A 22,428-nucleotide genomic window follows, 5' to 3' on the forward strand; every position below is an offset into this window, starting at 1 on the left:
TCCACAAAGGATTATTATAGTCTGATTAGTCCCATGTATACATCTTTTTATTCCATGAGATCCTTTTTTCTCATTTTATTATTTTTAATGGACTATTATGACCTTATATATATATATATATATATATATTCTTCATACACATATCAGCTATAGACGTTTCTTTGTTTTTTGTTTCTTTGTTTTTTGTTCATTTTGTTTTGGTAGTTTGTTGTATTTTGATTTTGATTCCGTTGGATACGTTCCAATTTTACTAGCTCGTTTGAAGGCTATGGTGTGCTAGGGTTTCATTGTTGTAGTTGTGGCTTGTTCGAACGGTGTTTGGTTGTGACATTGTTTGGAGTATAACTGGTTCAAATCAATCATTTTTGAGGTAGAGGACGAGTGCAGAATTCGATGATCTAGGTTAGTATCATTTTGGTGTTGAATGCATGTTCAGTTTATGTTTTAATTTATGTGATGGATTGGATGCTATGGTGTTTGAAGTATGTAGATCGAATGCTCTGTTTTATTTATTTATTTATATGCATTTTGTGTGGCTTTGTGATGGGGAGGTAATTCGGATTAAGTGAACAATGTGGATGTTCACATCTCATTCGTAATGATGATGGTGATATTTTGAGTTTGGATTTAGCAGTGTAAAATGTACATATAGGCATATACGTGTATGAATGTATGTTTGTTTTATGTTATGTTTTGATGTATGTGGTAATGCAAGTGCTTTTTTGATGAGTTTTTTATGTTTGCTTAATGTGGATGTTCACATCTAATTAATATGAGGTTATGGAGGGTTGTATGCATGTTGTGTACTGTGACGTCATTTTGGTAGTGTGATTTTGAACTTGTAAAATATTTTATGTTGTGGAAGGATGGTGGTGATAGTTTTCATTATGGATTTAGCAGTGGAACTATACACAAGCATTTAGTTTGCATAATGTAAATGTTCATATAGTATGGATTATTGTATGTATTGTTGTTCGTACGTTTGTTTCGTGGTTGTTGACTTTTGTTTTGTTGTGTTTTTACAGGAGATGGATACCTTTATGATGCTGGTGTGTACATATGGTTGCAGTTCAACTATAATAAATGTGGTTCACGCATTGTGTTATTCGTGTTTGGTGGAGTGTTTGTGTGAAAAATTGGACGAGTTGTCTATTTGTTCTGTTTCATTGTTTTGTCGACTACCTGGGATTAATAGGTGAGATTTGGACAATAACAAAGAATTTCAAAACATGTTATTGCTTCTCAAATCAATGGGGGTACACCATGTAAAGGTTGTCGTTGATTTGAAAAGTGATATTGGTCAGTCGAGTAACTCTGGGTCGTTGCATGTGGAGAGTGAGGAAGAAATTGATACACTCTAGAGATTTTGCCACCATAAGGAAAAGGTGTTGTTGTCACCCCTTTGGGCAAATAGTATTACGCATGTGGGACAACGGTTTGTAGGAGGTGCATAAGAATTTCGTGATGTTTTATGTAAGTATGCAATCCAATGCGGGTTTTAGTTTACATATGTCAAGAATGAAACAACAAGGGTTACTGTGGTGTGTGCGATGCGCGATGATAGAGGTTGCTTGTAGGCTATACATTGTAGAACACAACAAGCAAATGGATTTTTTCTACATCAAGAGGTTCAGTGATGTGCATAGTTATGGTACGAATGTCCAAACATCGAAGAATCTGAGAGTTAGTTCTGATTTGGTGTCGATGACTATATCTGAAATTGTGAGGGACAAGTCGTTGACTCGGCCATGCGAGGTGGTGACTATTTTGAAGAGAGATTATGGGCTAAATGTGAGTTACCACGTGGTATGGTTGGGCGTGGAGAAGGCAAAGGCTGTTATTCATGGAGATCACTCATTATCGTTTGACCAGCTGTGGTGGTATTCGAATGTTGTGATGCATTACAATCCGAGGAGTTATGTAAATATTGACTATGACGCGAGTAGTCAACAGTTTTGTCATTTCTTTGTATCATTCGTTGCGTATATTTCTGGGTACAATTCTTATCAACCTTTGTAATTCTAGGATGGAACATTCTTCAAAAGAAAGTACAAAGGTCAGCTACTTGCGGCAACAACGAAACATAAAAATAATGGTTATGTATCCATGTAAATATTCACATTGAGCGGCATAGTGTGAATATATGACTAACCATTACATAGTGTGAACATTCCCATGCCCTGTTTGCTTTATAGTGTTTTTGTTAACTACTAGTGTTAATATTCACATTGGAATATTGTGATCAGTTGTTTGATAGTGTTGTATTGTAGGTCTATTCCCTATTACATTTACGATTGTTGACTCAAATACTACGGCCAATTGGTCTCGATTCTTGCATGAACTTGGGAAGGTTGTTGATGGTAAGCGTCAGATTACTTTTATTTCGGATTGTAATCTTGGTCTGTTAGAAGTGATGTCGAAGGTATTCCCATCGGCTCACCACAATTATTACTTACAACACTTGAAGAACAATTTAAGAGACCGGATGAAGGGGATTGATAATGGATTTAGGAACCACCTAGTTAGTAGTTTGGGTGACTGTGCTTACGAGCCAACTGTGGTAGGGTTCTATGAAAAGCTTGAGAAATCAAAAGAGGAGGGTAAGCAACGAGCACATAGTTTTTTCAAGGAGTTGGTACCTGAGCACTAGGCGAATTCATACTTCAAGTAATAGTAGTTTCCTAATGTATTCCATTTGTCAAGTTTAGAATGGTATCGATGTGAAATTTCAGCTATGTTTTGTAGCGATGTGAAATTTCATATTCAGTTTCGAAAGAAATTAAATTCAGTATTGTACAATGTTTGTGATGTTGTGCAAGGGCATGCGTTATGGGGAGATGACATCCAATGCAGTGAAGTTATTTAATAATTGGATTAAAGAAGTGCGCAATCTTTCTATCACTTTGATGGTGGACACAATTCGTACTCAGTTGATGCGGCAAATGTCTGCACGGCGTGACCAAGCAAACAAGTGAAATGAACTTACTTGTCCTACATTCGAAACCATGCTTCTTGATTCGTTCAACGACAGCATGTCTTGGCAGGTTAGCAAAGTCAATGAGGATGTGTTTAAGGTTCATTCGATACCATCTATTACAGTTGATATTTCAAAGCGTACGTGTTCTTGCTTCAAATGGCAAATCAACGGATTCCCATGTGACCATGTTGTTATTACTATTCAAAAGAGCCGCTACAATCTCAATAATTGTGTGGAACATTACTTCCATTTAGAGACGTATCATGCAGCCTATTTGGGTGCCATATTCCCTATACCGCCGGTGGAAAAGCCGTCTTTTGATCCCACGGACTTCACTATATACCCATTAACTATGAAAAGACCATTCGGTAAGCCGAAAAAGAATAGAATCCCATCAAAGGGTGAGAAACTGAAACAAATAAGATACGAGAGATGTGATAAGTTAGGAAGCTATAATTGAAAATTATACAAGGAACCGATATAGGGTGTACATTTTTGATTTCAACATTGTGTTTTATATGGGATTCTTATATTGATTTTTGAAGTAAGATTGTGTTGTGTTGGCAAATATTGTGTAAAAATAAGATTACGTTGTGTTGGCAAACATAATAATGCATTGGCAAACTTCGTATTTGATTTGTGTTTTTTTTTAGTAGCAAACTGACATTTTGTTGGTGTTTTAATGATGAATACATAATGTGAACATTCACACTTGTGTAAAAGATTCACATTATATGAATACTCGCACATGGGTTGAACTTTTTACATTATTGTTGTCAATGTTGACATGGATCATGCTAGTGGATGAGACTAGATAAGGAGTTAACACAAAGTTGGAGATTAGGAGAAAAGCTCTTGAATCTAAAAGATTTCGGATAGACAGAACTAAGACAGAGTACATGGAGTGTAAATTTAGTAACAATAACAATGAAAGCAGAGGAGAAGTGAAGATTGAGCACCAAAAACTACCTAAAAGTGACCATTTTCGTTATTTAGGGTCAAATATCACAACAACAGGGGAGATTGATACGGATGTGGCCTATAGGATTAAGACGGGATAGTGTAAGTGGGGAAGTGCGTCTGGGGTACTATGTGATAAACGAATACCCACTAGACTAAAAGATAAGTTCTATAGAATGGCTATTAGACCAACGATGTTATATGGGACGGAGTGTTGGACAACCAAGAAACAACATGTAGATAAGACGAATGTGGCTGAGATGAGGATGCTAAGGTGGATATGTGGCAAGACTAGACAAGGCAGAATTAGGAATGAGTGTATTCAAGAATGGGTGGGAGTAGCATCGATAGAAGATAAGTTGAGAGAGAATCGATTAAGATGTTGTGGTCATATTCAATGGAGACCAACAGAGGTAGTAGTGAAGAGATGCGATGCTGTAATGGTAGATAGAAGTGTTAAGGGACGAGGATATGTCTAGATTAACGTTGGCTAGCGTTGTAAATAGAGATATGAATCTACTTAATTTGACTAACGAAATGATTGTTGATAGAGCCGCGTAGAGAAGAAGGATTTACTTAACCGACCCCATTTGATGGGACTTAAGGTTTGGTTTGGTTTGGCTTGGCTTGGCTTGGTTTTGGGTTATCAATGTTGACATGGATATAAATTGGGATGTGAACTTTCACATGCATACAGTTTGACATGGTGTAAACATTCATAACTGCTATAAATAAGAACAAATATGAATATTCACGACTGTGTATGTCTTCTGTAATGATGTCATGTAGACAATGTGAACATTCCTGGGCACAATATGTGTATTATAGAACAATCTGGTCAAACAATTGCGTAAATTAATATAACAACACCAAATATAGATCAAAATGCACAAGTGGCATATTGGAACATTAATAGATGTCATATCGTTGATTTACAATCAATTGTTGTTTGTCACAATGTCAAAGCAATTGATATTAACATTCACATCGAGTGTTGGTTAGTTTGTAGGTGGACACCCACCACCTATAGGTTTTAATGGCGCTCTATTTTCCTATGATTCAAAAAACTATGTACTGATAAGTCTCGTAGTCCACACCATTCAGAACTAGTGAGGTTGCCAACAATTTCTTCATGGTATATGTGCGCCCGCATGATGTAACATACTGCAGGCCCGCAGTCCACCCTGTAAATGCAAAATGGTTATGATTAGCATTTGACATGTATGTTTCCATAATGGTTATGAAGGATTTGTACAAAATGTTGTGAGACTTACGAGGTGTAGCCCTATCGAGGGCAGACATCAACTAATATAATTGGTTGTGACGGATCTTGGCTTGCGAACTTAGTCCATAGCGGTGATGACTCGCCAATAACACGCATAACGTTCTCGACGTACTCCATCTGTGTAGGGAATTTCACATTAGGCAGCAATGAACATATGTGTGTGTACATTCATTTTGGAATTTAACACATGACAACAATTCATATTTGTGTACAATAAGAGCCACTTACAACTTCTTGTGCTTAGTTGACATGTGGGTCATGTATGCTGGGCCTTGGTCGTAATGAGTTATAATGCCTTCACAAATTGACTTTAGCATCATACATAAGGATCATCCAGTGGAAGTCATGGTGCAATGGGAATAATAGGAATCTCTCTCCTTGGTAGTTTTTCACATGTGCATCAATGTGTTTACTTCTTTTGCAAGGAGGGTACTCTCGTATCACTTTTTGCACACATTGGACATTCAATTAATGGACTGTGAAGTTTCACATTCACATTAGCAAAAATGAAATGTTAGAGTTGTTACCAAACACATGCTCGTAAAGATGAATGAGGCATCATCTAAAGTTGGGTTAACCACCTCTTGTCGTTCATGTAATAATTCGGCATATGTATCTATCACCTGCACAAACATAGGTTCGTATTATATTATTTTTGGCAGGTGAACAATGTGTGTCTGTGTGTGTCTACGTGTTTATGCGTGAATAGTGAATCATTTTGGTAATGGCATACATTGTTGTGTGTCGATTCCTCCTTGATAAGATACACGATGTCATCAAAATACACGTATGTAGACTTTGATTCTACTTTCCACACAAGCAACCTATGCATTTTTAGTGAACTAATGTAAATATTAACATTGCACATAATTGCATAAATCAAATCAATAAGTACATATGTGAATATTCATATTTATGGAAGATGAATGTTCACATTAGGTGTTCATATAGCCACTTACTCATCGCCTCCACTCTTTTGTAAAGTCTGGACCTTTTGCTTGTCGTGTTTGGACATCATGCTCTAGGCTTTGAACTTATTGGTCAATGTCAATAATTTTTTTGGGTGCTTCGTCGATGGATGTTTGTCCATATCTTCAACAATGTGGACTGTATGGGGCTGGTTTGGCTAGGTAAGTCTGGGTACTAGAAGTTAGGCAAGCGGTGCTCTTTTCGATCTTTCTCCTTGATACGCTTCACTCTAGACGGTGGGCTGAGATTGTGTTGCATTGGGATGGGGGGTTGCTTCTACACCTCAGCTTATGTAACAATGTGGACTGATTGATCATCGTAAATGTCCTAAAGAACTAATTTCTCGCATTCTAAGTCGATGACTAGCTGCGTTAAACGTTTAATTTCTACATCATTCTGCTCCATGCAATTTTTTTATTTCAGTGTTCATGTTGGGTGGGCTCGATTGGTTGAACAGTTTATCTTCAAGATCAGCTATCACTCTTGCCCTGAACTCCCATGAGAATTTAAAGTGTTTGTATTTTGCTTCCCACTGCCTTGTGATGCCCCAAGCCTTCCGATTTTCTTTGACAACCATATCAATAATGTCGAGTTGGCTTGTACTTGCTATGACAATAGCGCTCTCATCAAGTGGGCTGCTAAAGGGAATGTGAATGTCCTCATCACTATCATTTAGGTCAACTCCCTCCCCGGGAAATTCAGAGTTACTGCCACTATGTTGTTCTTTCTTGATGTTAGAGAGGTCGGGAGATATGGTGGCTGGTTCATCACATTCGGGCTCCATCTTCAATGTTGTATGCTTGAACTTTTGAAATTCTATTGGGGTTGCGAAGAGTTCGCCGACATTAACCTGAAATGAAAAAGTTATGTTAGTTAACGTACATATTTTGGTGGTGTCATGATGTGAATGTTTTGAACAACAGTTAAAGGTCATACCTCATTAAAACCAAGATCAGCCAAAGAGGTAGATTTCATCTTCTTCTGTAAAGCAGTCAGGTCCCACTTAACAGAATAAGGAATGGCATTGGGCTTGTGGGGTTGTAGGATGGTTATGTGTTCACACAACCAGTACTTCAACAAAACAACAAAGACATATGTTATTTAGCCTTCGCATAGCAATGTCAACATATGTGAACATTCACAATAGTGGCATAGTTGTGAACATTCACAGCAGTAGAGTAGAAGTGAATGTCAACATTCACAACAGTGGCACATGTGTGAACATTCACAGCATTGGTACAGCAGAAGTGAATATGAACATTCACATCAGTGGTACAGATGTGAATGTTCACAGTTGGCAGAGATGAACAACACCCAAGAACATGTGAATGTTAATATTTGCAAACATGTATACTCACTACAACAAAAAAAGGTTTTTACGGCGCGCAATGTACGTCATAAAAACCCTTCTACGACGTGCAGCGCGCCTCATATTATGACCAATCATAGAAAGTCATTCACTTTCAACGACATGCTTCGTATGCCGTTAAAAACTATTTAACGGTAGATTTTGTGCGTCGTTATTACTTTTTCTATGACATGTTATTGTACGCCGTTAAAAACTATTTAACGGCAGATTTTGTGTGCCGTTGTTACTTTTTCTACGACATTATAAAGTACGCCGTTAAAAACTATTTAACGACAGATTTTATGTGTCGTCGTTACTTTTTCTATGACTACTTTTGCACGCCGTTAATTGGTGAGACAAATAACGACACTGGTTGCACGCCGTAAAATATGTAATACGACTTAGTATGCCTGCTGTAGAATATGTAGGTTTTTTTATATATATATATTTTCAAATTCAGCAGGTTTTATTTGACCAATTTTGTACAATCTAACAAATATTACAAACAAGAATCACAAAACATCAATCAACTACCATTATATTGTTTGAAACACCAAAAAGAATCTATATCCATAAATTATAAACATTCAACAATTGTCTATACATTCCAAACATTCAAAAACTATATCCTTAAGTTCTAAACTGTACAAAAAGTTTAAACCATCCAAAACTATGCATATCTAACATTCTAAATGAGTCACACAACCAAAAAATATAAATCCTGCAAAACATAAATGAGTCTCAAGGCTAATGAAGCACGAGATTTCAGGACCCAAACCATAGAATCCACATTCCTTTCCAAATTCTCTATCACCAATATAGTTAGGACCTGCCATAGAAAACACCATCTCAATATAAGTTGAATAGACCACCAAATTAGTAGACAAAAAAAATCAATTGTATTTGAATTTTACATTAATGAACAAGCCAACTAGGATTAGATTGAGAGAATTTATCATGATTATATGTGCACATGCACAGACACACAAATGTTGTCCTATCCTAACTATGTTAACATCCCATTTTCAAAAAATTCAACAGATTGAAGCATATGTTTATGCTCTCAATATATATACACCATGAACTGGTGCAAACTATCCACCCTTACTTCTAACTTTTTAGTTATTTATCGTTTATTAAAGTTGCTTGTGACAGATAAAATTGCTTCTTCAAAAAAAATTTTAAAAAAAAAAAAAAAGGCAGACAATAAAAGGAATGATAGTGCAATTGTTCTTGAAGGCATAACAAGCATTGGATGCCAATAATGTTTTGTATCACCAAAAGGCCAGACCCAATGATGTGTAAGTGATATAATTGGTTAATAATTAGAGAAAATATGAGATAAAGTGTTACATTTAATATCTTAATTAATTGCCACATCATTGAACTTAAAAAGTAAATCTAATTTTTTGTCTTGAATAACAATGCTCAAAAATTAAATATAAAATTGTCAATGCATTTGTGTTTGTACCTTAGATATAAATCACACTAATAATTCATTTAATGCATGGCACATGTTGGTAATTTAGGAATATAGGAGTGACTGTATCCTATATTGCTCATGAGAGAGAGTGTGAGATATTAAAATTTCCTATTTCAAAATTAGTTTTTTAGACACTTAAGTGAAACTATTAGAAATGATGTTTAGTCTTGACTCAAATCAAACCAACAAATGTCCAAATGATTTCTAGTTAGTTTATCAACCTTTTAATTCAATAAAATTTCTATTACAAAAGTATATGAATCTCACTCTTAAATGGTGTTGGAATTAAAACTCACATGTAGAGTCTTTTTAAAGAACAATAATAAATTAACCAGACTCACATATAGACATGTGGCATGATAGTTTGAAAAGCCTGCCCTCCATTTCACCGCCTCACAAGAAGATTGTATACCCCAACTTCATCACAAATTATTCAGCATCACATAAAACAATATCACAAACGAATTTTGACAATTTATTTGTGAGACTTAAATCTACTTTAGATGAGGAACAAGATCAATTTTATCTCATTGCATTTAGAGCTTGTTTGACTTGTGGGGAACATGGATGTCTTAATTTAATTATCCTAAATTACCAAGTTGGAGATCTCTTAATTACCTTCACTACAACAAGAAAGCGTTTTTTACGGAACCAACTTGTCTACAATAATTTATATAGTGTTGTGAAGAAAATCTACCTATGTACTTAACATACATATTTTAGGTGACCTAGCCCTACAGCTGGCACTACGAAGTCGAGAGCTGCAGATCGACAAACCTCTGCCCGCTGCCCTACACTCGATCTATGGTCAAGGTATGTGTCGTAGTGAATACTCTTCTCTACCGTGAAGTGATTCATACCTAAAAAAAATGGGAATGCAATCCTGCCCATACCATTCCCTTAATGGGTCTACTCCACGTCACCAGTCTGACATCTAGATTGTCGCTGATCACAGGATGTCCAACATCCCAATATTCATTATGGCTGGTACGGCCCGATCACAACTAAAAGAAAATGGCTCGTGCTTTATAGGCTCAGGTACAAAAAAGTGATTCCCTTTTCCCAAAGAAGCGCAAAAGAACTCGCTCATCACTACTCCTTCTAAAGAGTATGTTGTCGAGCGCACTGGATCTATTGTGGATTACCTTACTGACATTCCTTGGAGCTTCGTATCGCGCTTCCATGTCAAACCTGGACCTTGTTGAAGACTAGTAAAAGATAGGGCCTTTCTTTTCACAGGAGTGAATAATGAAGCGAACCGGCCACTCGATTCCTGATTTCTTAACAGGCCAGGTGATCTCTTTCCTTTCCCAAAGCCTAAACTCGAGTTTCAAGTCATGTGCGTTCCAGACGTTAAGGAGAAAGTGGCAACTCGAATCTTCTCAAATGTTACCATATCGGCTGTCTGCTGACCACTTCCCGCTCTCTCTCTTCTTTCATTTCTTCTTTTCCATTCTCGTCTTTGGCTAAGGTCTCAACGAGCCTCGCCTACCGAACCACCCCTACCGATCCTTTCCTTTCAGCTGTTCGCTAAGAACTGTCTAAATCTAAAGGTGGAATGAAGCGCCAGCGCTAGCTAGTTCAATTCAACGAGCAGGAAGATTTGATTTGTTATATGGAATGAAATGGATCCCCCTTTCTTCACCTGGATTCTGATCTAGAGGCCTTCAAGACCGATTGAAAAGGGAGTTTTCTCCCCTTATCTAAGTCATTCTTGCCTGCTCTTTCGAACCTTTGACTGTACTCTTTCCCAACCGAATCTTCAAACCTACGGTCCGGCTTTCTCTCTCAACCGACCGACTAGTGATCCCAACTACGAAGATGATGGCAAGCAATGATGACGATGATGAGACAGTCTTCGCCTCAAGCCTTAAACCATTCCTGAACTTATGAAGGGAAGCCTGTGGGCTCTAAAATGATTTTTGTACCAATCTCTCCTTCCTTTGTGATCGGTACGAATGGAACTTAGCCAAAGTCTTGCCAAGTGGAATTTGCTAATTGGGCCCACTATTGCCACTGTCTAGTCTAAGAAGGCAAGCCAGTTCAAGCTACAGCCTTATTCCAGTCCTACTTTAAGCTAGAAATGCGATTCGATCTCTTTCTTTCACTGTGTTTGAACTGCCTTATGAAAGTTCACTCCGATAAGCGATACTCCACTAAGGGTTCCCGCTCCTCTGTTTGCGAAGCCTTCGTGGACAGGTCATGAGAAGTACCCCGCCCCGGGTCAGAGACATAAGCTTGCGCTCAATAGCCGACCGCTCTACCGCTGAGCTATTGAGGTGGGCGGGCTGAGTGGCTTAAGGCATTGGTTTGCTAAATCGACATACAAGAAGATTGTATCATAGGTTCGAATCCCATTTCCTCCGGCACGGAAGTGGAACGGGCGGGCGAAATTACGTGAGAGAAAGAACCTCTTGGTGGAATCCCCCGGAGGACAGAATAGCACTACTTAGTGACTAGGAGCGAAGAGCCCGTTGCGCGTTGTTTTTGTTTGACCGGCCCGCCTATCTTCTTTCTATAAGCAAGCTCCCTCCGGCCGTCCAGGGACTGGACGGCTCTCGGTTCTTGAGCATGTTGGGGGATTAGGCGGCAGTTGAAAGAGCTGCTCGAAAGCTTGACGAACAGGCGAAAAAGCCCTCACTCTTTTTTTTAGTAAAGGGCTTGCTTTTCCCTTACTAATCAAGTGGTAAGGTAGGGCGCTATTCGATGAAGAAAACAGACTTTAGGAAAGTGGTTCAGGTAGCTCAGCTGGTTAGAGCAAAGGACTGAAAATCCTTGTGTCAGTGGTTCGAATCCACTTCTAAGCGGGCGAAGGTTGCTTGCAATAGGAGCCGGGAGCGAAAGAGAAAGGGTCATCTTTTTAATTGACGTATCCATGTTATAATTGACCTACTTGGTTGTCTCATTACCTCAAAGTAAGACATGTCAACCTTTTCAATACACCGGGAGAGCCAAAAACCACCTAAGGGACAGCAAAAAGGGGAAAGTTTTTCATGGTTTCACAAAATACAGGACCATTATAAACAAACAAAAACATCTTGTATAAAGAGACAGAAATGACATTAAAAAAAAATTGAAGAGACAATTTGAGTAGCATTAGTGGCATTATTAGCATCAATTAGATTTATTAAATAATTGAAGTTAGCATCAGCTTCATGGTCCAGAAGTTTACTGAATAGCATGAACGGCGTACCTAGATATCCATCATGGCCATGTAACTCCGCGGTGGGACTTGATACTGGCAGATATTGTGCATCAATTTCTTGATTTGGTAGGTAAAGTAACAAGAAAAATATCCATCATTAGTCCTTTTTTCTAAGACGAGGAAAATTTAAAAACACACAAAAATGAAAATGAAGAATCCAAAAGCTGAGGCGGTGTATTTTTTATAACCTGAAGATTTTGGGGCAACGATGACTGGGGGACGAAGACCACGCAGATAATGGGCATCCCTCTCTTTCTCAGAGAAGGCGAGCCCTTTGTTGTGGTGTGGATCCCTCAATAATGAATACCCATTGCAGCACAGTTATAATGCAAAAAGCTCTAAATCATCTCCCAAAAAAAAAAAAAAAAAAAAAAAAAAAAAACCTATCTTCAAATTCTAAACGGTACAAAATTTACCCCAACATCTTTTTTATGCAAATATTCTAATATTCTGACATGTCATTCATACTGTCATTCATACTACAAAGCATTCAAGCATGCCTTATGCTATTGGTCTAGAAGCTTAAGCTCTCACATACTTAGACACATGCTACTGCCATCAAATAGAGTTAATTGTAGAGCGTATGGTTGATCAAATTACCAACTCAGTTATTCAGAGTTGAACCAAACACAAAAAGTTGAGCTAACTTCTATACCTAATATAGGATACATCCATCATGGAGAAAGATTGAGAAATCCCAGAATAGATACTCCAACCAGAAGCTACTATTGAGGGCTCCTAATGGAGTAATGGTAAGTCAAAAATGTGGAGTATTAAATAAATAACTACAGCCCATGATTCTCTCATGTATTGAGAAAGTAAACAAATAATGAATTCCCACAATAATTTAATAGTGAAGGAAAAACAAAATTTTATTCTCAACTAGAAACCATGATCCTTCAAATTAAGCAATTTGAGGTTATATAAGCTGGATCTTTCCCATCTTCACCGGTAGTTTCTACCTTAGCTGGTCTCACTGTGTTTCATTCTAATTTTTTTTTTCCTTTATCTAATACAGAACTCATAAACACTGTCTTCATAGTAGGGTCTATAAGTCCCACTCTGCTCTTGAATTTAACAATTATATTTATAAAGGTCAGATTTCCTCAACCTTGAGATTCAGGTGTTTATTCATCAAGAAGTGGCCTAAATAGAAACGAATGAAAAAAATAAAATTCGTACCTTTTCCCTTGGAATTCCAACTTTAGATACAACATATTCAGCAGTGCTCCTTTTGTCCCCAGAAAGCATATATAGGCTGACACCTTGCTTATGCAAGGATTCAACAACATGTCTACCATCTTCTCTGATCTGATCCTCAACATAAATAAGACTTGCTAGAGTACCATCTACTCCCACATAGACAACTGATTGATTCTTATCTATATATACACACACATCACAAATTCAACACCCAAAATCAACTTACCCAGCGAACTAAAACATAAACACACAATCAATTAAAAACCTTCAAATGACCAAACCTGTATAAACACACACACACACACACACACACACAAACACAAAATCAATTTATAAACAAACTAACAAGTAAACACCAAATCAACAGAAAGGACACCGTCTATATAACACATGTAAACACTCTAATGTGTCCATCACAAGCTAATTAATGTACCTAAAGCAGCACAAACCTAGTTCCATCACAAACCACTAATTTAAGTAACTTCCATTCATCATACTGAACTTTATCGCTTTCAACAATGGTAGATCAAAGAAAAAAGTAGATGATTAATTTCCAATGGAAGGGGCTACTTTTTCCAGTGGCAAACTTTTTCCTAAGGTTTTTTGAAGCATCGCTAAGTTTGATACCTGAACAATATTCCCTAAACAACCTAGCTCACACAAGAAGTCCAAAAGTAGGTGAACGTTAAACAATTCAAAAATGTGGTCAAGGGAATTTATTCCGATTTTCAGTTCAAAAACGCATTAAATTAAATCCAAATTTAAATCTCATTCTTTGTGGCAATTTCCTAAGTTTGTTATATACATTTCCAATGTCAAAATTTCATAAGGCTAAGTTTGTTTTAGCCAAACAGTGAAAAAAATATTTCTATGACAGCAAGCATTTCAAGATTTTTCGATTGGTAACCAGGAGAAAATTGCCAACCTGGCCTTGAGCAAGACCACATTTTCCCCCTCCACCCTTCTCTTTTAGTGGCTTTAAAGCTGCCACCAACCACTCCAACATCTTTAATTGCTTACATTTATCTTCTTTCTCAGGTACCGCAGCACACACCAAAGCTTTGTTTGCAGTTTCATCTGTGCTGAAAACCATAATTGCTATCCCTTGTCATTCACAAACTAGTCATGCAAACTTCATACAGACATATAAGAGCATTATGACAAAATAAATAAAAGCATTGGGACATATTAGCTGGAAGGCTAGAAACTGCAAACAACCTTCTCGTCCATGACTTTGACAACTGCTTCGCGCATTGCTATAGTGTCCAAACCAACATTGACACGTGATATACAGAAAGCCTTTCCATCAAATGCAGCAACTTCTGCTGTCTCGATTGCAACCTTGATAGTTTTCTGTATATTCTCTTCAGCAATCTTCTTTTTTGCTTTTATCACTTGATTCTAGTAAAATATAGCAATTTAGAATCAACTTCAACCCAAAGGTATATAAGCAACAGGGTTGGTTATCAATAGAACTGAAATAGGGTAATTTCTTGCTCAGCATAGATGAAAACCTGAAGCATAGATACTTTGGCCTTTAGATCAGCTTTCTTGGCTGCTGGAATAGTTGCTGATTCCATGCGGCCATTTAAAGAAGTTACTTTTTGGGAAGAGGAACAGAAGCTCAATGTAATATCTAGCTGAACATCTAGTTGATGCATTGCACAATGAACAGAAGCTCAATGCAATATGTAACTGATCCAGCAAGTGAACAGAGTTGCCCAAAATAGTTACTATTACCATGCTGTCATAAATTTATCATCATATTAAACGATATCCCATAAACCAAAAATATCCAATTATCTATTGGCTAAAACTAACACAATGTGAAGGAGCTGTTAACCAAATAGTGTACAAACACCCTTTAACTAAAAAAGTGAGTACATGGGAACATAAATATAAGCAGGCACCAGACTACGTAACATATGTTCAAATGAAGAGCTTATTCAACCATCTTCGAGATTTAAGGCATACCACTTTCTCAAATTCCTATCAAGTGCCCATTCACCAATTCTAATGAAAAATAGACCAAGAATAGGAAAAACACCAGGACTGTTGAATAGAAAAGGCAAGCTAAAAAAACACCATTTGGAAAAGTAATAAACTAGACCAAGAATAAAAAAACACCAGGAAGCTATTGGTTCGCATGTTCATCATAGGCTAAAATGTCAAATCTATTAATTGACAACTAGAAAAATCAACTACCAGGGTGCCTTGGTAACAGGAAATGTTAGATATGTATAAACCTCAAAACCTAAGTCCTTCCAACACTTGACCTTCCAATAAAGACTGGTATGAGCAAAATATATGAGGAAAGGATACATAAATTACACCGAGTCCAAATTATACTAACTGCAAATCTGATAACCAGATGAACAAATTCTCAAACAACAGTAATATAACTGTAAGCTTTCAAGCAGTTTAAAATTTAATTGTTTCATAGTGAAGGAAGCACTAAAAGAACATTCAAAGCATTAGACAATTATACCAAGAGACAATAAGATTGATAAACTTTTCACCAAGTTCAACATTGAATCAAACTGCATAAAAAAATACCTAAATTGCTAGCAAGGTACTTCTATTTATTTATTTGAACATTTATCTGTCAAAAGCACTAAATCCTTCAATTCTGCTAGAGACAGGAAGCATAAACTTGTACATATCATTATTTTCTCGACAACCAAACAGAGTTTCAAAAGCAAAAACACCATCACTAACCTGAAATTTTTGAACCCAATTTCTTCACGTTCGAATCATCCAAACGGGATTTGGGTTCGACCTCAGATGCATCAGAAATCAAGCGACGAGTGGTGTCTCTTCGTTCATGGCTTCTCAGAACTATCAATTGGGACGATTTGCCACAACGAGATGTATAAACCCTAGAAATTGGTGGTGTGGTGGGACATATGAGAGAGAGTATGAGAGTGAGGTGAAGAGAAAGAAAGAAAGAGAGAGAGAGAGAGAGAGAGAGAGAGAGAGAGCACCATTTGAAACCCCTCCCCTTCGAAGCCTCTCTTTATTTTTACCAGTGGACAAGTAGTCGCAACAATTGGATTTGGAGTCGATGTGGTGCATTTTAGATGGAACATTCATGGAGATTTTGAGATCGGGGATTCAATTGCCGAAGAGGATAGTTAATAGATTGGAATTGGTGAGAATGATTTTGGAGAAGTAAAAATTGGAGGTTTGGAGTTTGTCGAAGGTGAAGATGAATTTGATGAAATCGGATTTGAGAGGGCATTTGAGATCGCCCTCGACGATCTGTTCAAGGACGTGAAGTCAGGAATCACGAAAGGAGAGGAAGAAGCTGATTTGGGAGAGATCGAGCTTGGGGACTAGTCTCAACGACGAGGATGATGATGAAGAAAATGGAGTTTCATGGTATGTTTTGAAGGCTGAAGGTTAAAGCCAAGGTTGGTAGTGACTTGCAATTGAATAGTTTTGAGACCAACTCAGAGGTTGGTTTTGTGTGTTAGGGTTGAGAGTTGGGGCTTTTGATTATTTTTTATTATTATTAATTTTTTTTTGAAGAATTGGTGCCAGAAATTTTTTTTTTTTGGCGTTATTTGTTTTTTTGGTCATACCTTTCACGACATGCATTGTGCGTCGTAAAAAGGTAATACTTTTAACGACAGGTGATGTGTGCGTCGTAAATAGTGTAATATTTTTAATGGCGGGCGTTGTGTACGCCGTGAAAAGTATTCCTTTTCACGACTGACGTATGTGCGTCGTATATAATTGATGTATGAACGGCATGCCATATGCATGTCGTAGAAAGTTTTATTATTTACGGTGTACATTGCAAGCCGTAAAAAAATCATCGTTATTACCATTCACGACCTACGCAATAAACACGCCGTGGTTGGAAAAGTATTTACGACATGCAAAAAAAGCAAGTCGTAAAAGTGAGAAACTACGGCGTGCATTTATTGTATGTCGTTGATGTGATGCCGTAAAAAGTCAGTTTTATTGTAGTGACTTACCGTCGATAACATGACACAGCCGGTGACTTTTGCTGGCTTTTTGTCGTTTTGGGAAATGGAGGATGTCACCGTTGTTCTAATTTGTTTGGCCCAATCATATTCTTTCATGCTTTCCAATGGGACCATATGTGCGCAGTAGCCCCATCCTATTGTCTTGCCGCTTGTCGAGAAAAAAAGTTTCTAGCAAACATACATGCAGACTAGTGGGTGACTTTTTCGTTGTCATCTTTCTTTTTGCCTTTCAATGCCTCAGTCAAAAGAGTGTGTATCCATTTTGAAGTCAACCGGCTGATATTTTTACACCTTTTTTTTATAATGCCAATCTTTGGTTTCGCACCATATGATATGTCCATTGGTTTGGTGCCATGGTCCACACCAAAACTCAGCTTAATGTCGTTATCGTATATGTTCATCTTCTTCTCCCTAATGTAGAAAGCATCTTTTGAAGCCTCGTACATTTGTAGGACATGCACAATAACATCATCGTATTTCATAAATTTGTCAAGGTCGATCTCATCGTTTCTCAATGCATCTAATAAATGCCAGAAAGATGTTTGCCGCAGGCGGCCGAGCTATGCTTGTGTAAATTTGGTGCTTTTCATTAATTTCACCAATCCGGTCATGTTAGATCTGTAGTTGACACACCGCATGTCAATATCGCTGTTAGTATTTGCACGTGGGCTTTCTTTCTTGACAAGGTACTCGTCTCTTTTTTGCTTTGAGGTTTTCTTTTGTGCAATATCTACAAAATAGAGCATAAAAAAAAATTAAGACAAGGCTCATGTGATTAGAATAGTGGCACAGATGTGAACATTCACAACATTAGCATAAATATAAATGTTCACAATTGTGTGCTTAGGTGTGATTGTCCACAATTGTGTGCATGACAGCGAACATCCACATCTGTCCATGGATGTGGATGTCCAATGTGTCAGCAAAAACACAATGTGTATAGTGTGTGTGTGTGTAAAAATCAATGTGTGTATATACAACCATGAACAACATTCAAGAACATTAGATGTTAACCCAAACAGATCAAAGGATGTTATGAACATTTATAGTATTAATTTGAATGACAGTGCACAGACTTACTACAATCATGCAATGCCAATTTTATAGTATAACCTCAAAATTGAAATACAGTTTCAAACATGGGATAACAAAAGTGATATATTTCCTCTAAACACAGTGGTGAATGTTCACAAAGTGTCTAATTAATTTACATATGTTATGAATGTTCACAACATAATTATATATCACAATAACATCTGACCTAAGGAAGTTGGACCATGATTCATTGTTTTCATGTGAATGTTCACTACGGTTAACAACAACAATTTAATTGGCCAAACATTTTCAATCTATGTAAATGTTCATAGCTTTCAACAACAACAAAAATAACATCTGAAATAATTTGACTAGCCCAATATTTTTCAATCTATGTGAATGTTCACATCTTTCAACAACAACAATAACATCTGAAATAATTTGATTGGTGCAACATTTTGCAATACATGTGAATGTTCACAACCTTCAAAAACAACAACAACAACTGAAACAATTTGCTTACTTAACAATTTTCAATTTAATGTGAATGATTACATCTTTCAACAACAATAACAATAACATCTGAAACAATTTAATTGGCTCATCATTTTTCAATCCATGTGAATGTTTACAGCTTTCAATAACAACAACAACAACAACAACAACTGAAACAATTTGCTTGCCCAACACTTTTTAATTTCATGTGAATGTTTACATCTTTCAACACAACGTAATGGCCACTGTAATGTTTTTGGCTGAAAAAAAAAACCCATATAATTAAGGCTTGGAGTTGAGGGGTTTAGATAAACGATTAGGGCATGAACAATAGCAATATGAAGTTCCATATATTGTATGAATAGAAACAAGGGATATTTGTGAAAGTTCACAATGTCGTTTGTTGAAAAAGAGATTTACGGTGTACATACAAGAATGATGAGATTACTTACGTTTTTGACCCATTTCGACGGTTGCGTTGTCACAAATGGTCGTCGATGGTGATTTTGACGAAGATGTAACTTACGGATGTTCAATAATGGTAATTTCCACGATTTCAGTGACCGACAACGTAGAGATGACAAAAAAGACGATGAGACGATACGACGATGGGAAAATGAGAGTCTTCTGGGTGTTGAGACGACATGGAATACGGTTTTGAATTTTTGGAATGATGGAGATACTGTGCGTGATTTTCTACAAGAAGAGAGGGGAAGAGAGAAGGTTATTTGATTCAAAGATGGGGCGCGTGTTTGTGTGAGGGTGTTTTGGTCTTCTACTATGTAATGGGACGTAATGGAATATTATAAAACACTTTGGGTCTGATGGAATAGGACTCTTAGAGAGTGGATTTACTAAAAATGCTCTCACAAATAAATTTTTTTTAAAAAATAGTCAAAGGTGGCATATTTGCATGGACAAATTTACCTTTAAACTTTAGTTTCGAAAATTTCAATTATTAAAAGTTTTCTCTCATTTTTTTCTGTTACAATTTTATTTTTAATAGTCTAGACTGGTGAGTATTGTCTGAACACGTGGGGCTTACCATGCGATAACGAGTGTGCGGGGTGTATCAACTACTGTTGTGCTGTTATATTGGCCCATTTTGGGATCTGTTTCGATGATCTAAATCATTTACTTTTTAAAGTATATTGAGTAGAACATAACTGCAAAAATTAAGTTGATCAGATATTATTAATCATTTCATCGAATTATATTGTATCTTCAAAAATAAATGATAAATGTGATTTGAAATATAAAACTGAATACAAATGTGAGTGGATAAAAAGATTAACGATATTTGATCACCTTAATTTTTTACAAGTATGTTCTTTGCAATATATTTTAAAAAGTAAAAGATTCGGATTATTAAAATGGGCCCCGAAATGGTTCCATATGACCACACAATAGTGGCTGATGTGCCTCCGCATAGGAGCTACCCTAACTCCCTCATCATGATTCTTGTTTTGATAATTTAAATCGTTTATTTTACCGAACCATTCGTATATATCATAGTGTTTTTAAAAATAAACCATTTTTTTGACAAACGCAATAAATTAAGTTACAATTATTAAATTGATCTAATTTTTGTGTGTATGATAAATATGAAGAATCTTACAAAAGGAACAATTCGAATCATAAAAATAAAATCAAAGTGAACCCCACGAGTCCAGATAGAGAAGACTACAATCCTAAACACGAAAACCCATAAAATCTTTAGAATTTTACATCAATAGTTTGGATTTACTTAAGGTATGAACCTACAACACCAACTTTAAATATCAACCATAAATTTCTTTTTCTTTTTCTTTTTCTTTTTCTTTTTCTTTTTGGTTCCATTTTTGAGACTATGGAATTACTGATCCAAACAACATCCTCCAATCCAGATTATGGACTAACAGTAAGTCCAATCCTTTTGAAAACACTTGATCTCAAATCAACAATTCAATTTGCTATGGAAATAAAACTCATTCGAAACAAATAAGGTTTGTTGGTTTAATTCTTTTTTTTTTCCCTGTTGGAGTAATAGATTGAAACTCTATTTTTTTGAGCTAAAAAAATAGTAATAATTTGAAAAATTATATTATCCTTACCTATATGTCTATATGTCTACTATCTACTTATATGTCCAGCTTAATTATTTGTCTAAATGTCATTTATTTATCTACCTATATGTTCACGTATTTTCTATTATTTGTCCATATCACACCTATCTGTCTATCTAATCTACTTATTTGTCCATATGACCATTATAGCAATCCCGGTTATCCTTTTACTGTTCTGTTGTTTTCCGGACGCGGTTTTGTGGAGTTGGTAGTTGTACCTATCGTATTGTCAACCTTTAAACTCTTTTGTTTGAGTTTTAGAATGTGTTGGGCTTGGTTGTTACAGGTTGGTAGAGCTTTAGCTCCCATTGTTGTTGCCCAGTTTTTGAACGGTCCGCTCGAGCGGGTCTTCTTGCGCTCGAGCGGGGTTTACACACTTCCAGTATTTCGTGCCTCTGCAAAACTTTTGCAGATGTGTTTTCTACGCTCGAGCGGATTTCTTTACGCTCGAGCGGTTGCGCTCGAGCGGGTACTCTGGCGCTCGAGCGGGTAGTACTTTTTGGTGTAAGTTCTGGAAGGGAGAAATCTACGCTCGAGCGGACTAGTTTTCGCGCTCGAGCGGATGTACTTTATTCTTGTGTCTTGGCGCTAGAGTGGGACTTCTTGCGCTCGAGCGTACCTAGATTTTTGTTCTTGACGCTCGAGCGTTGTGTTCTCCGCTCGAGCGGGAGAGTCGTATATCAGTTGATAGCTAGGCTATTTTAAATCACTTTTTACATTTCCTTTCTCTCTCTTACTTTCCCAAAACCGATTTTTGAGAGCTCCTCACTCTAAAACCTAACTTCTCTCTAGGGTTTGATCTAGTAGGAGTGTTTTCCTCACCTTGAGCCTTTGTAAGAAGTGTGTTGATCATTGAGAGCTACATTTTGATCTAAGAAATTTGGTGTTTAGAGCACTTCCGAGTTTAGCTCTTCCTCTCCTTGGGTTCTACATTTGAGGTAGGGATTTCCTTGTTCTTTTTCAATACTTCGTCTATAGATAGACATGTGGTAATTTTGTATTGCATGAAAATCATATCCATGTTGGATTTGTTTGAAATCATGAGAAGGAACCTACGGTTGGGTGTTGGAAAATGGTTATGTTATCATTGATGGTTGTTTTGGGCTAATTGGAGTGTAAATTAGCATGTTGTAGTTGATAGAAGAAAAAGCCTTAAATCATATTTTGATTGATAAATTAAAATGGAGGATAGTGAATCTTTTTTTTTTTTAAATCTCTATTGTTGATGTGGGTTGGGTGAAGGTGTTAATGCCTAAGGGGTTAACTTTGGCTTTGGAATGGTTTGAAATGAATGTAGTGGACTAATGTGAGTTATGGCTTTATTATCAATGGAATTGGTTTTGTAAAACAAAAGGAATGGATTTGGCT

General features: G+C 36.8%; 2 protein-coding genes across 3 annotated transcripts; one reads left to right on the top strand and one right to left on the bottom strand.

Annotated features, from left to right (window-relative positions):
- Positions 1-1,605: 1,605 nt before the first annotated feature.
- LOC145813169 (uncharacterized) lies at positions 1,606-3,437 on the top strand. Its single transcript, XM_082908440.1, has 4 exons — positions 1,606-1,920; positions 2,026-2,056; positions 2,271-2,635; positions 3,045-3,437. Exons 1-4 carry the CDS (start codon positions 1,606-1,608, stop codon positions 3,435-3,437), a joined length of 1,104 nt encoding a protein of 367 aa, XP_082764566.1.
- A 3,739-nt stretch (positions 3,438-7,176) lies between these two features.
- LOC145813544 (alanine--tRNA ligase-like) lies at positions 7,177-16,975 on the bottom strand. Of its 2 annotated transcripts, XM_082909077.1 has the most exons (8): positions 14,945-16,975; positions 14,648-14,831; positions 14,356-14,534; positions 13,410-13,609; positions 12,416-12,565; positions 12,216-12,284; positions 11,932-11,984; positions 7,177-9,439 (listed from the first exon to the last, which is right to left on the bottom strand). In XM_082909077.1, exons 1-4 carry the CDS (start codon positions 15,089-15,091, stop codon positions 13,577-13,579), a joined length of 543 nt encoding a protein of 180 aa, XP_082765203.1. In that variant the 5' UTR covers positions 15,092-16,975; the 3' UTR covers positions 7,177-9,439; positions 11,932-11,984; positions 12,216-12,284; positions 12,416-12,565; positions 13,410-13,576. The 2 variants fall into 2 exon arrangements, with proteins under 2 accessions (XP_082765203.1, XP_082765202.1); XM_082909076.1 differs by lacking the exons at positions 7,177-9,439; positions 11,932-11,984; positions 12,216-12,284; positions 12,416-12,565; positions 13,410-13,609 and having other exon boundaries at positions 14,124-14,534; positions 14,945-15,174; positions 16,149-16,965.
- Positions 16,976-22,428: the final 5,453 nt, after the last annotated feature.

Source organism: Camellia sinensis, chromosome 15 (assembly GCF_055761805.1).
Source record: "Camellia sinensis isolate YWXY chromosome 15, ASM5576180v1, whole genome shotgun sequence".
In the NCBI taxonomy this organism is placed as follows: domain Eukaryota; kingdom Viridiplantae; phylum Streptophyta; class Magnoliopsida; order Ericales; family Theaceae; genus Camellia; species Camellia sinensis.

What these genes read in the sequence shown, in the direction of transcription:
- LOC145813169 (XM_082908440.1), top strand. Translation starts at nt 1,606, where the DNA reads ATGGATTTTTTCTACATCAAGAGGTTCAGTGATGTGCATAGTTATGGT. An exon ending in ATTACAATCCGAGGAGTTAT is followed by an intron (nt 1,921 to 2,025) that starts GTAAATATTGAC and finishes TTGTAATTCTAG; the next exon opens with GATGGAACATTCTTCAAAAG. An exon ending in ATAGTTTTTTCAAGGAGTTG is followed by an intron (nt 2,636 to 3,044) that starts GTACCTGAGCAC and finishes ATGTCTTGGCAG; the next exon opens with GTTAGCAAAGTCAATGAGGA.
- LOC145813544 (XM_082909076.1), bottom strand. Translation starts at nt 15,091, where the DNA reads ATGCATCAACTAGATGTTCAGCTAGATATTACATTGAGCTTCTGTTCC. An exon ending in CCAAAGTATCTATGCTTCAG is followed by an intron (nt 14,832 to 14,944) that starts GTTTTCATCTAT and finishes ATATTTTACTAG; the next exon opens with AATCAAGTGATAAAAGCAAA. An exon ending in CAAAGTCATGGACGAGAAGG is followed by an intron (nt 14,535 to 14,647) that starts TTGTTTGCAGTT and finishes GTGAATGACAAG; the next exon opens with GGATAGCAATTATGGTTTTC.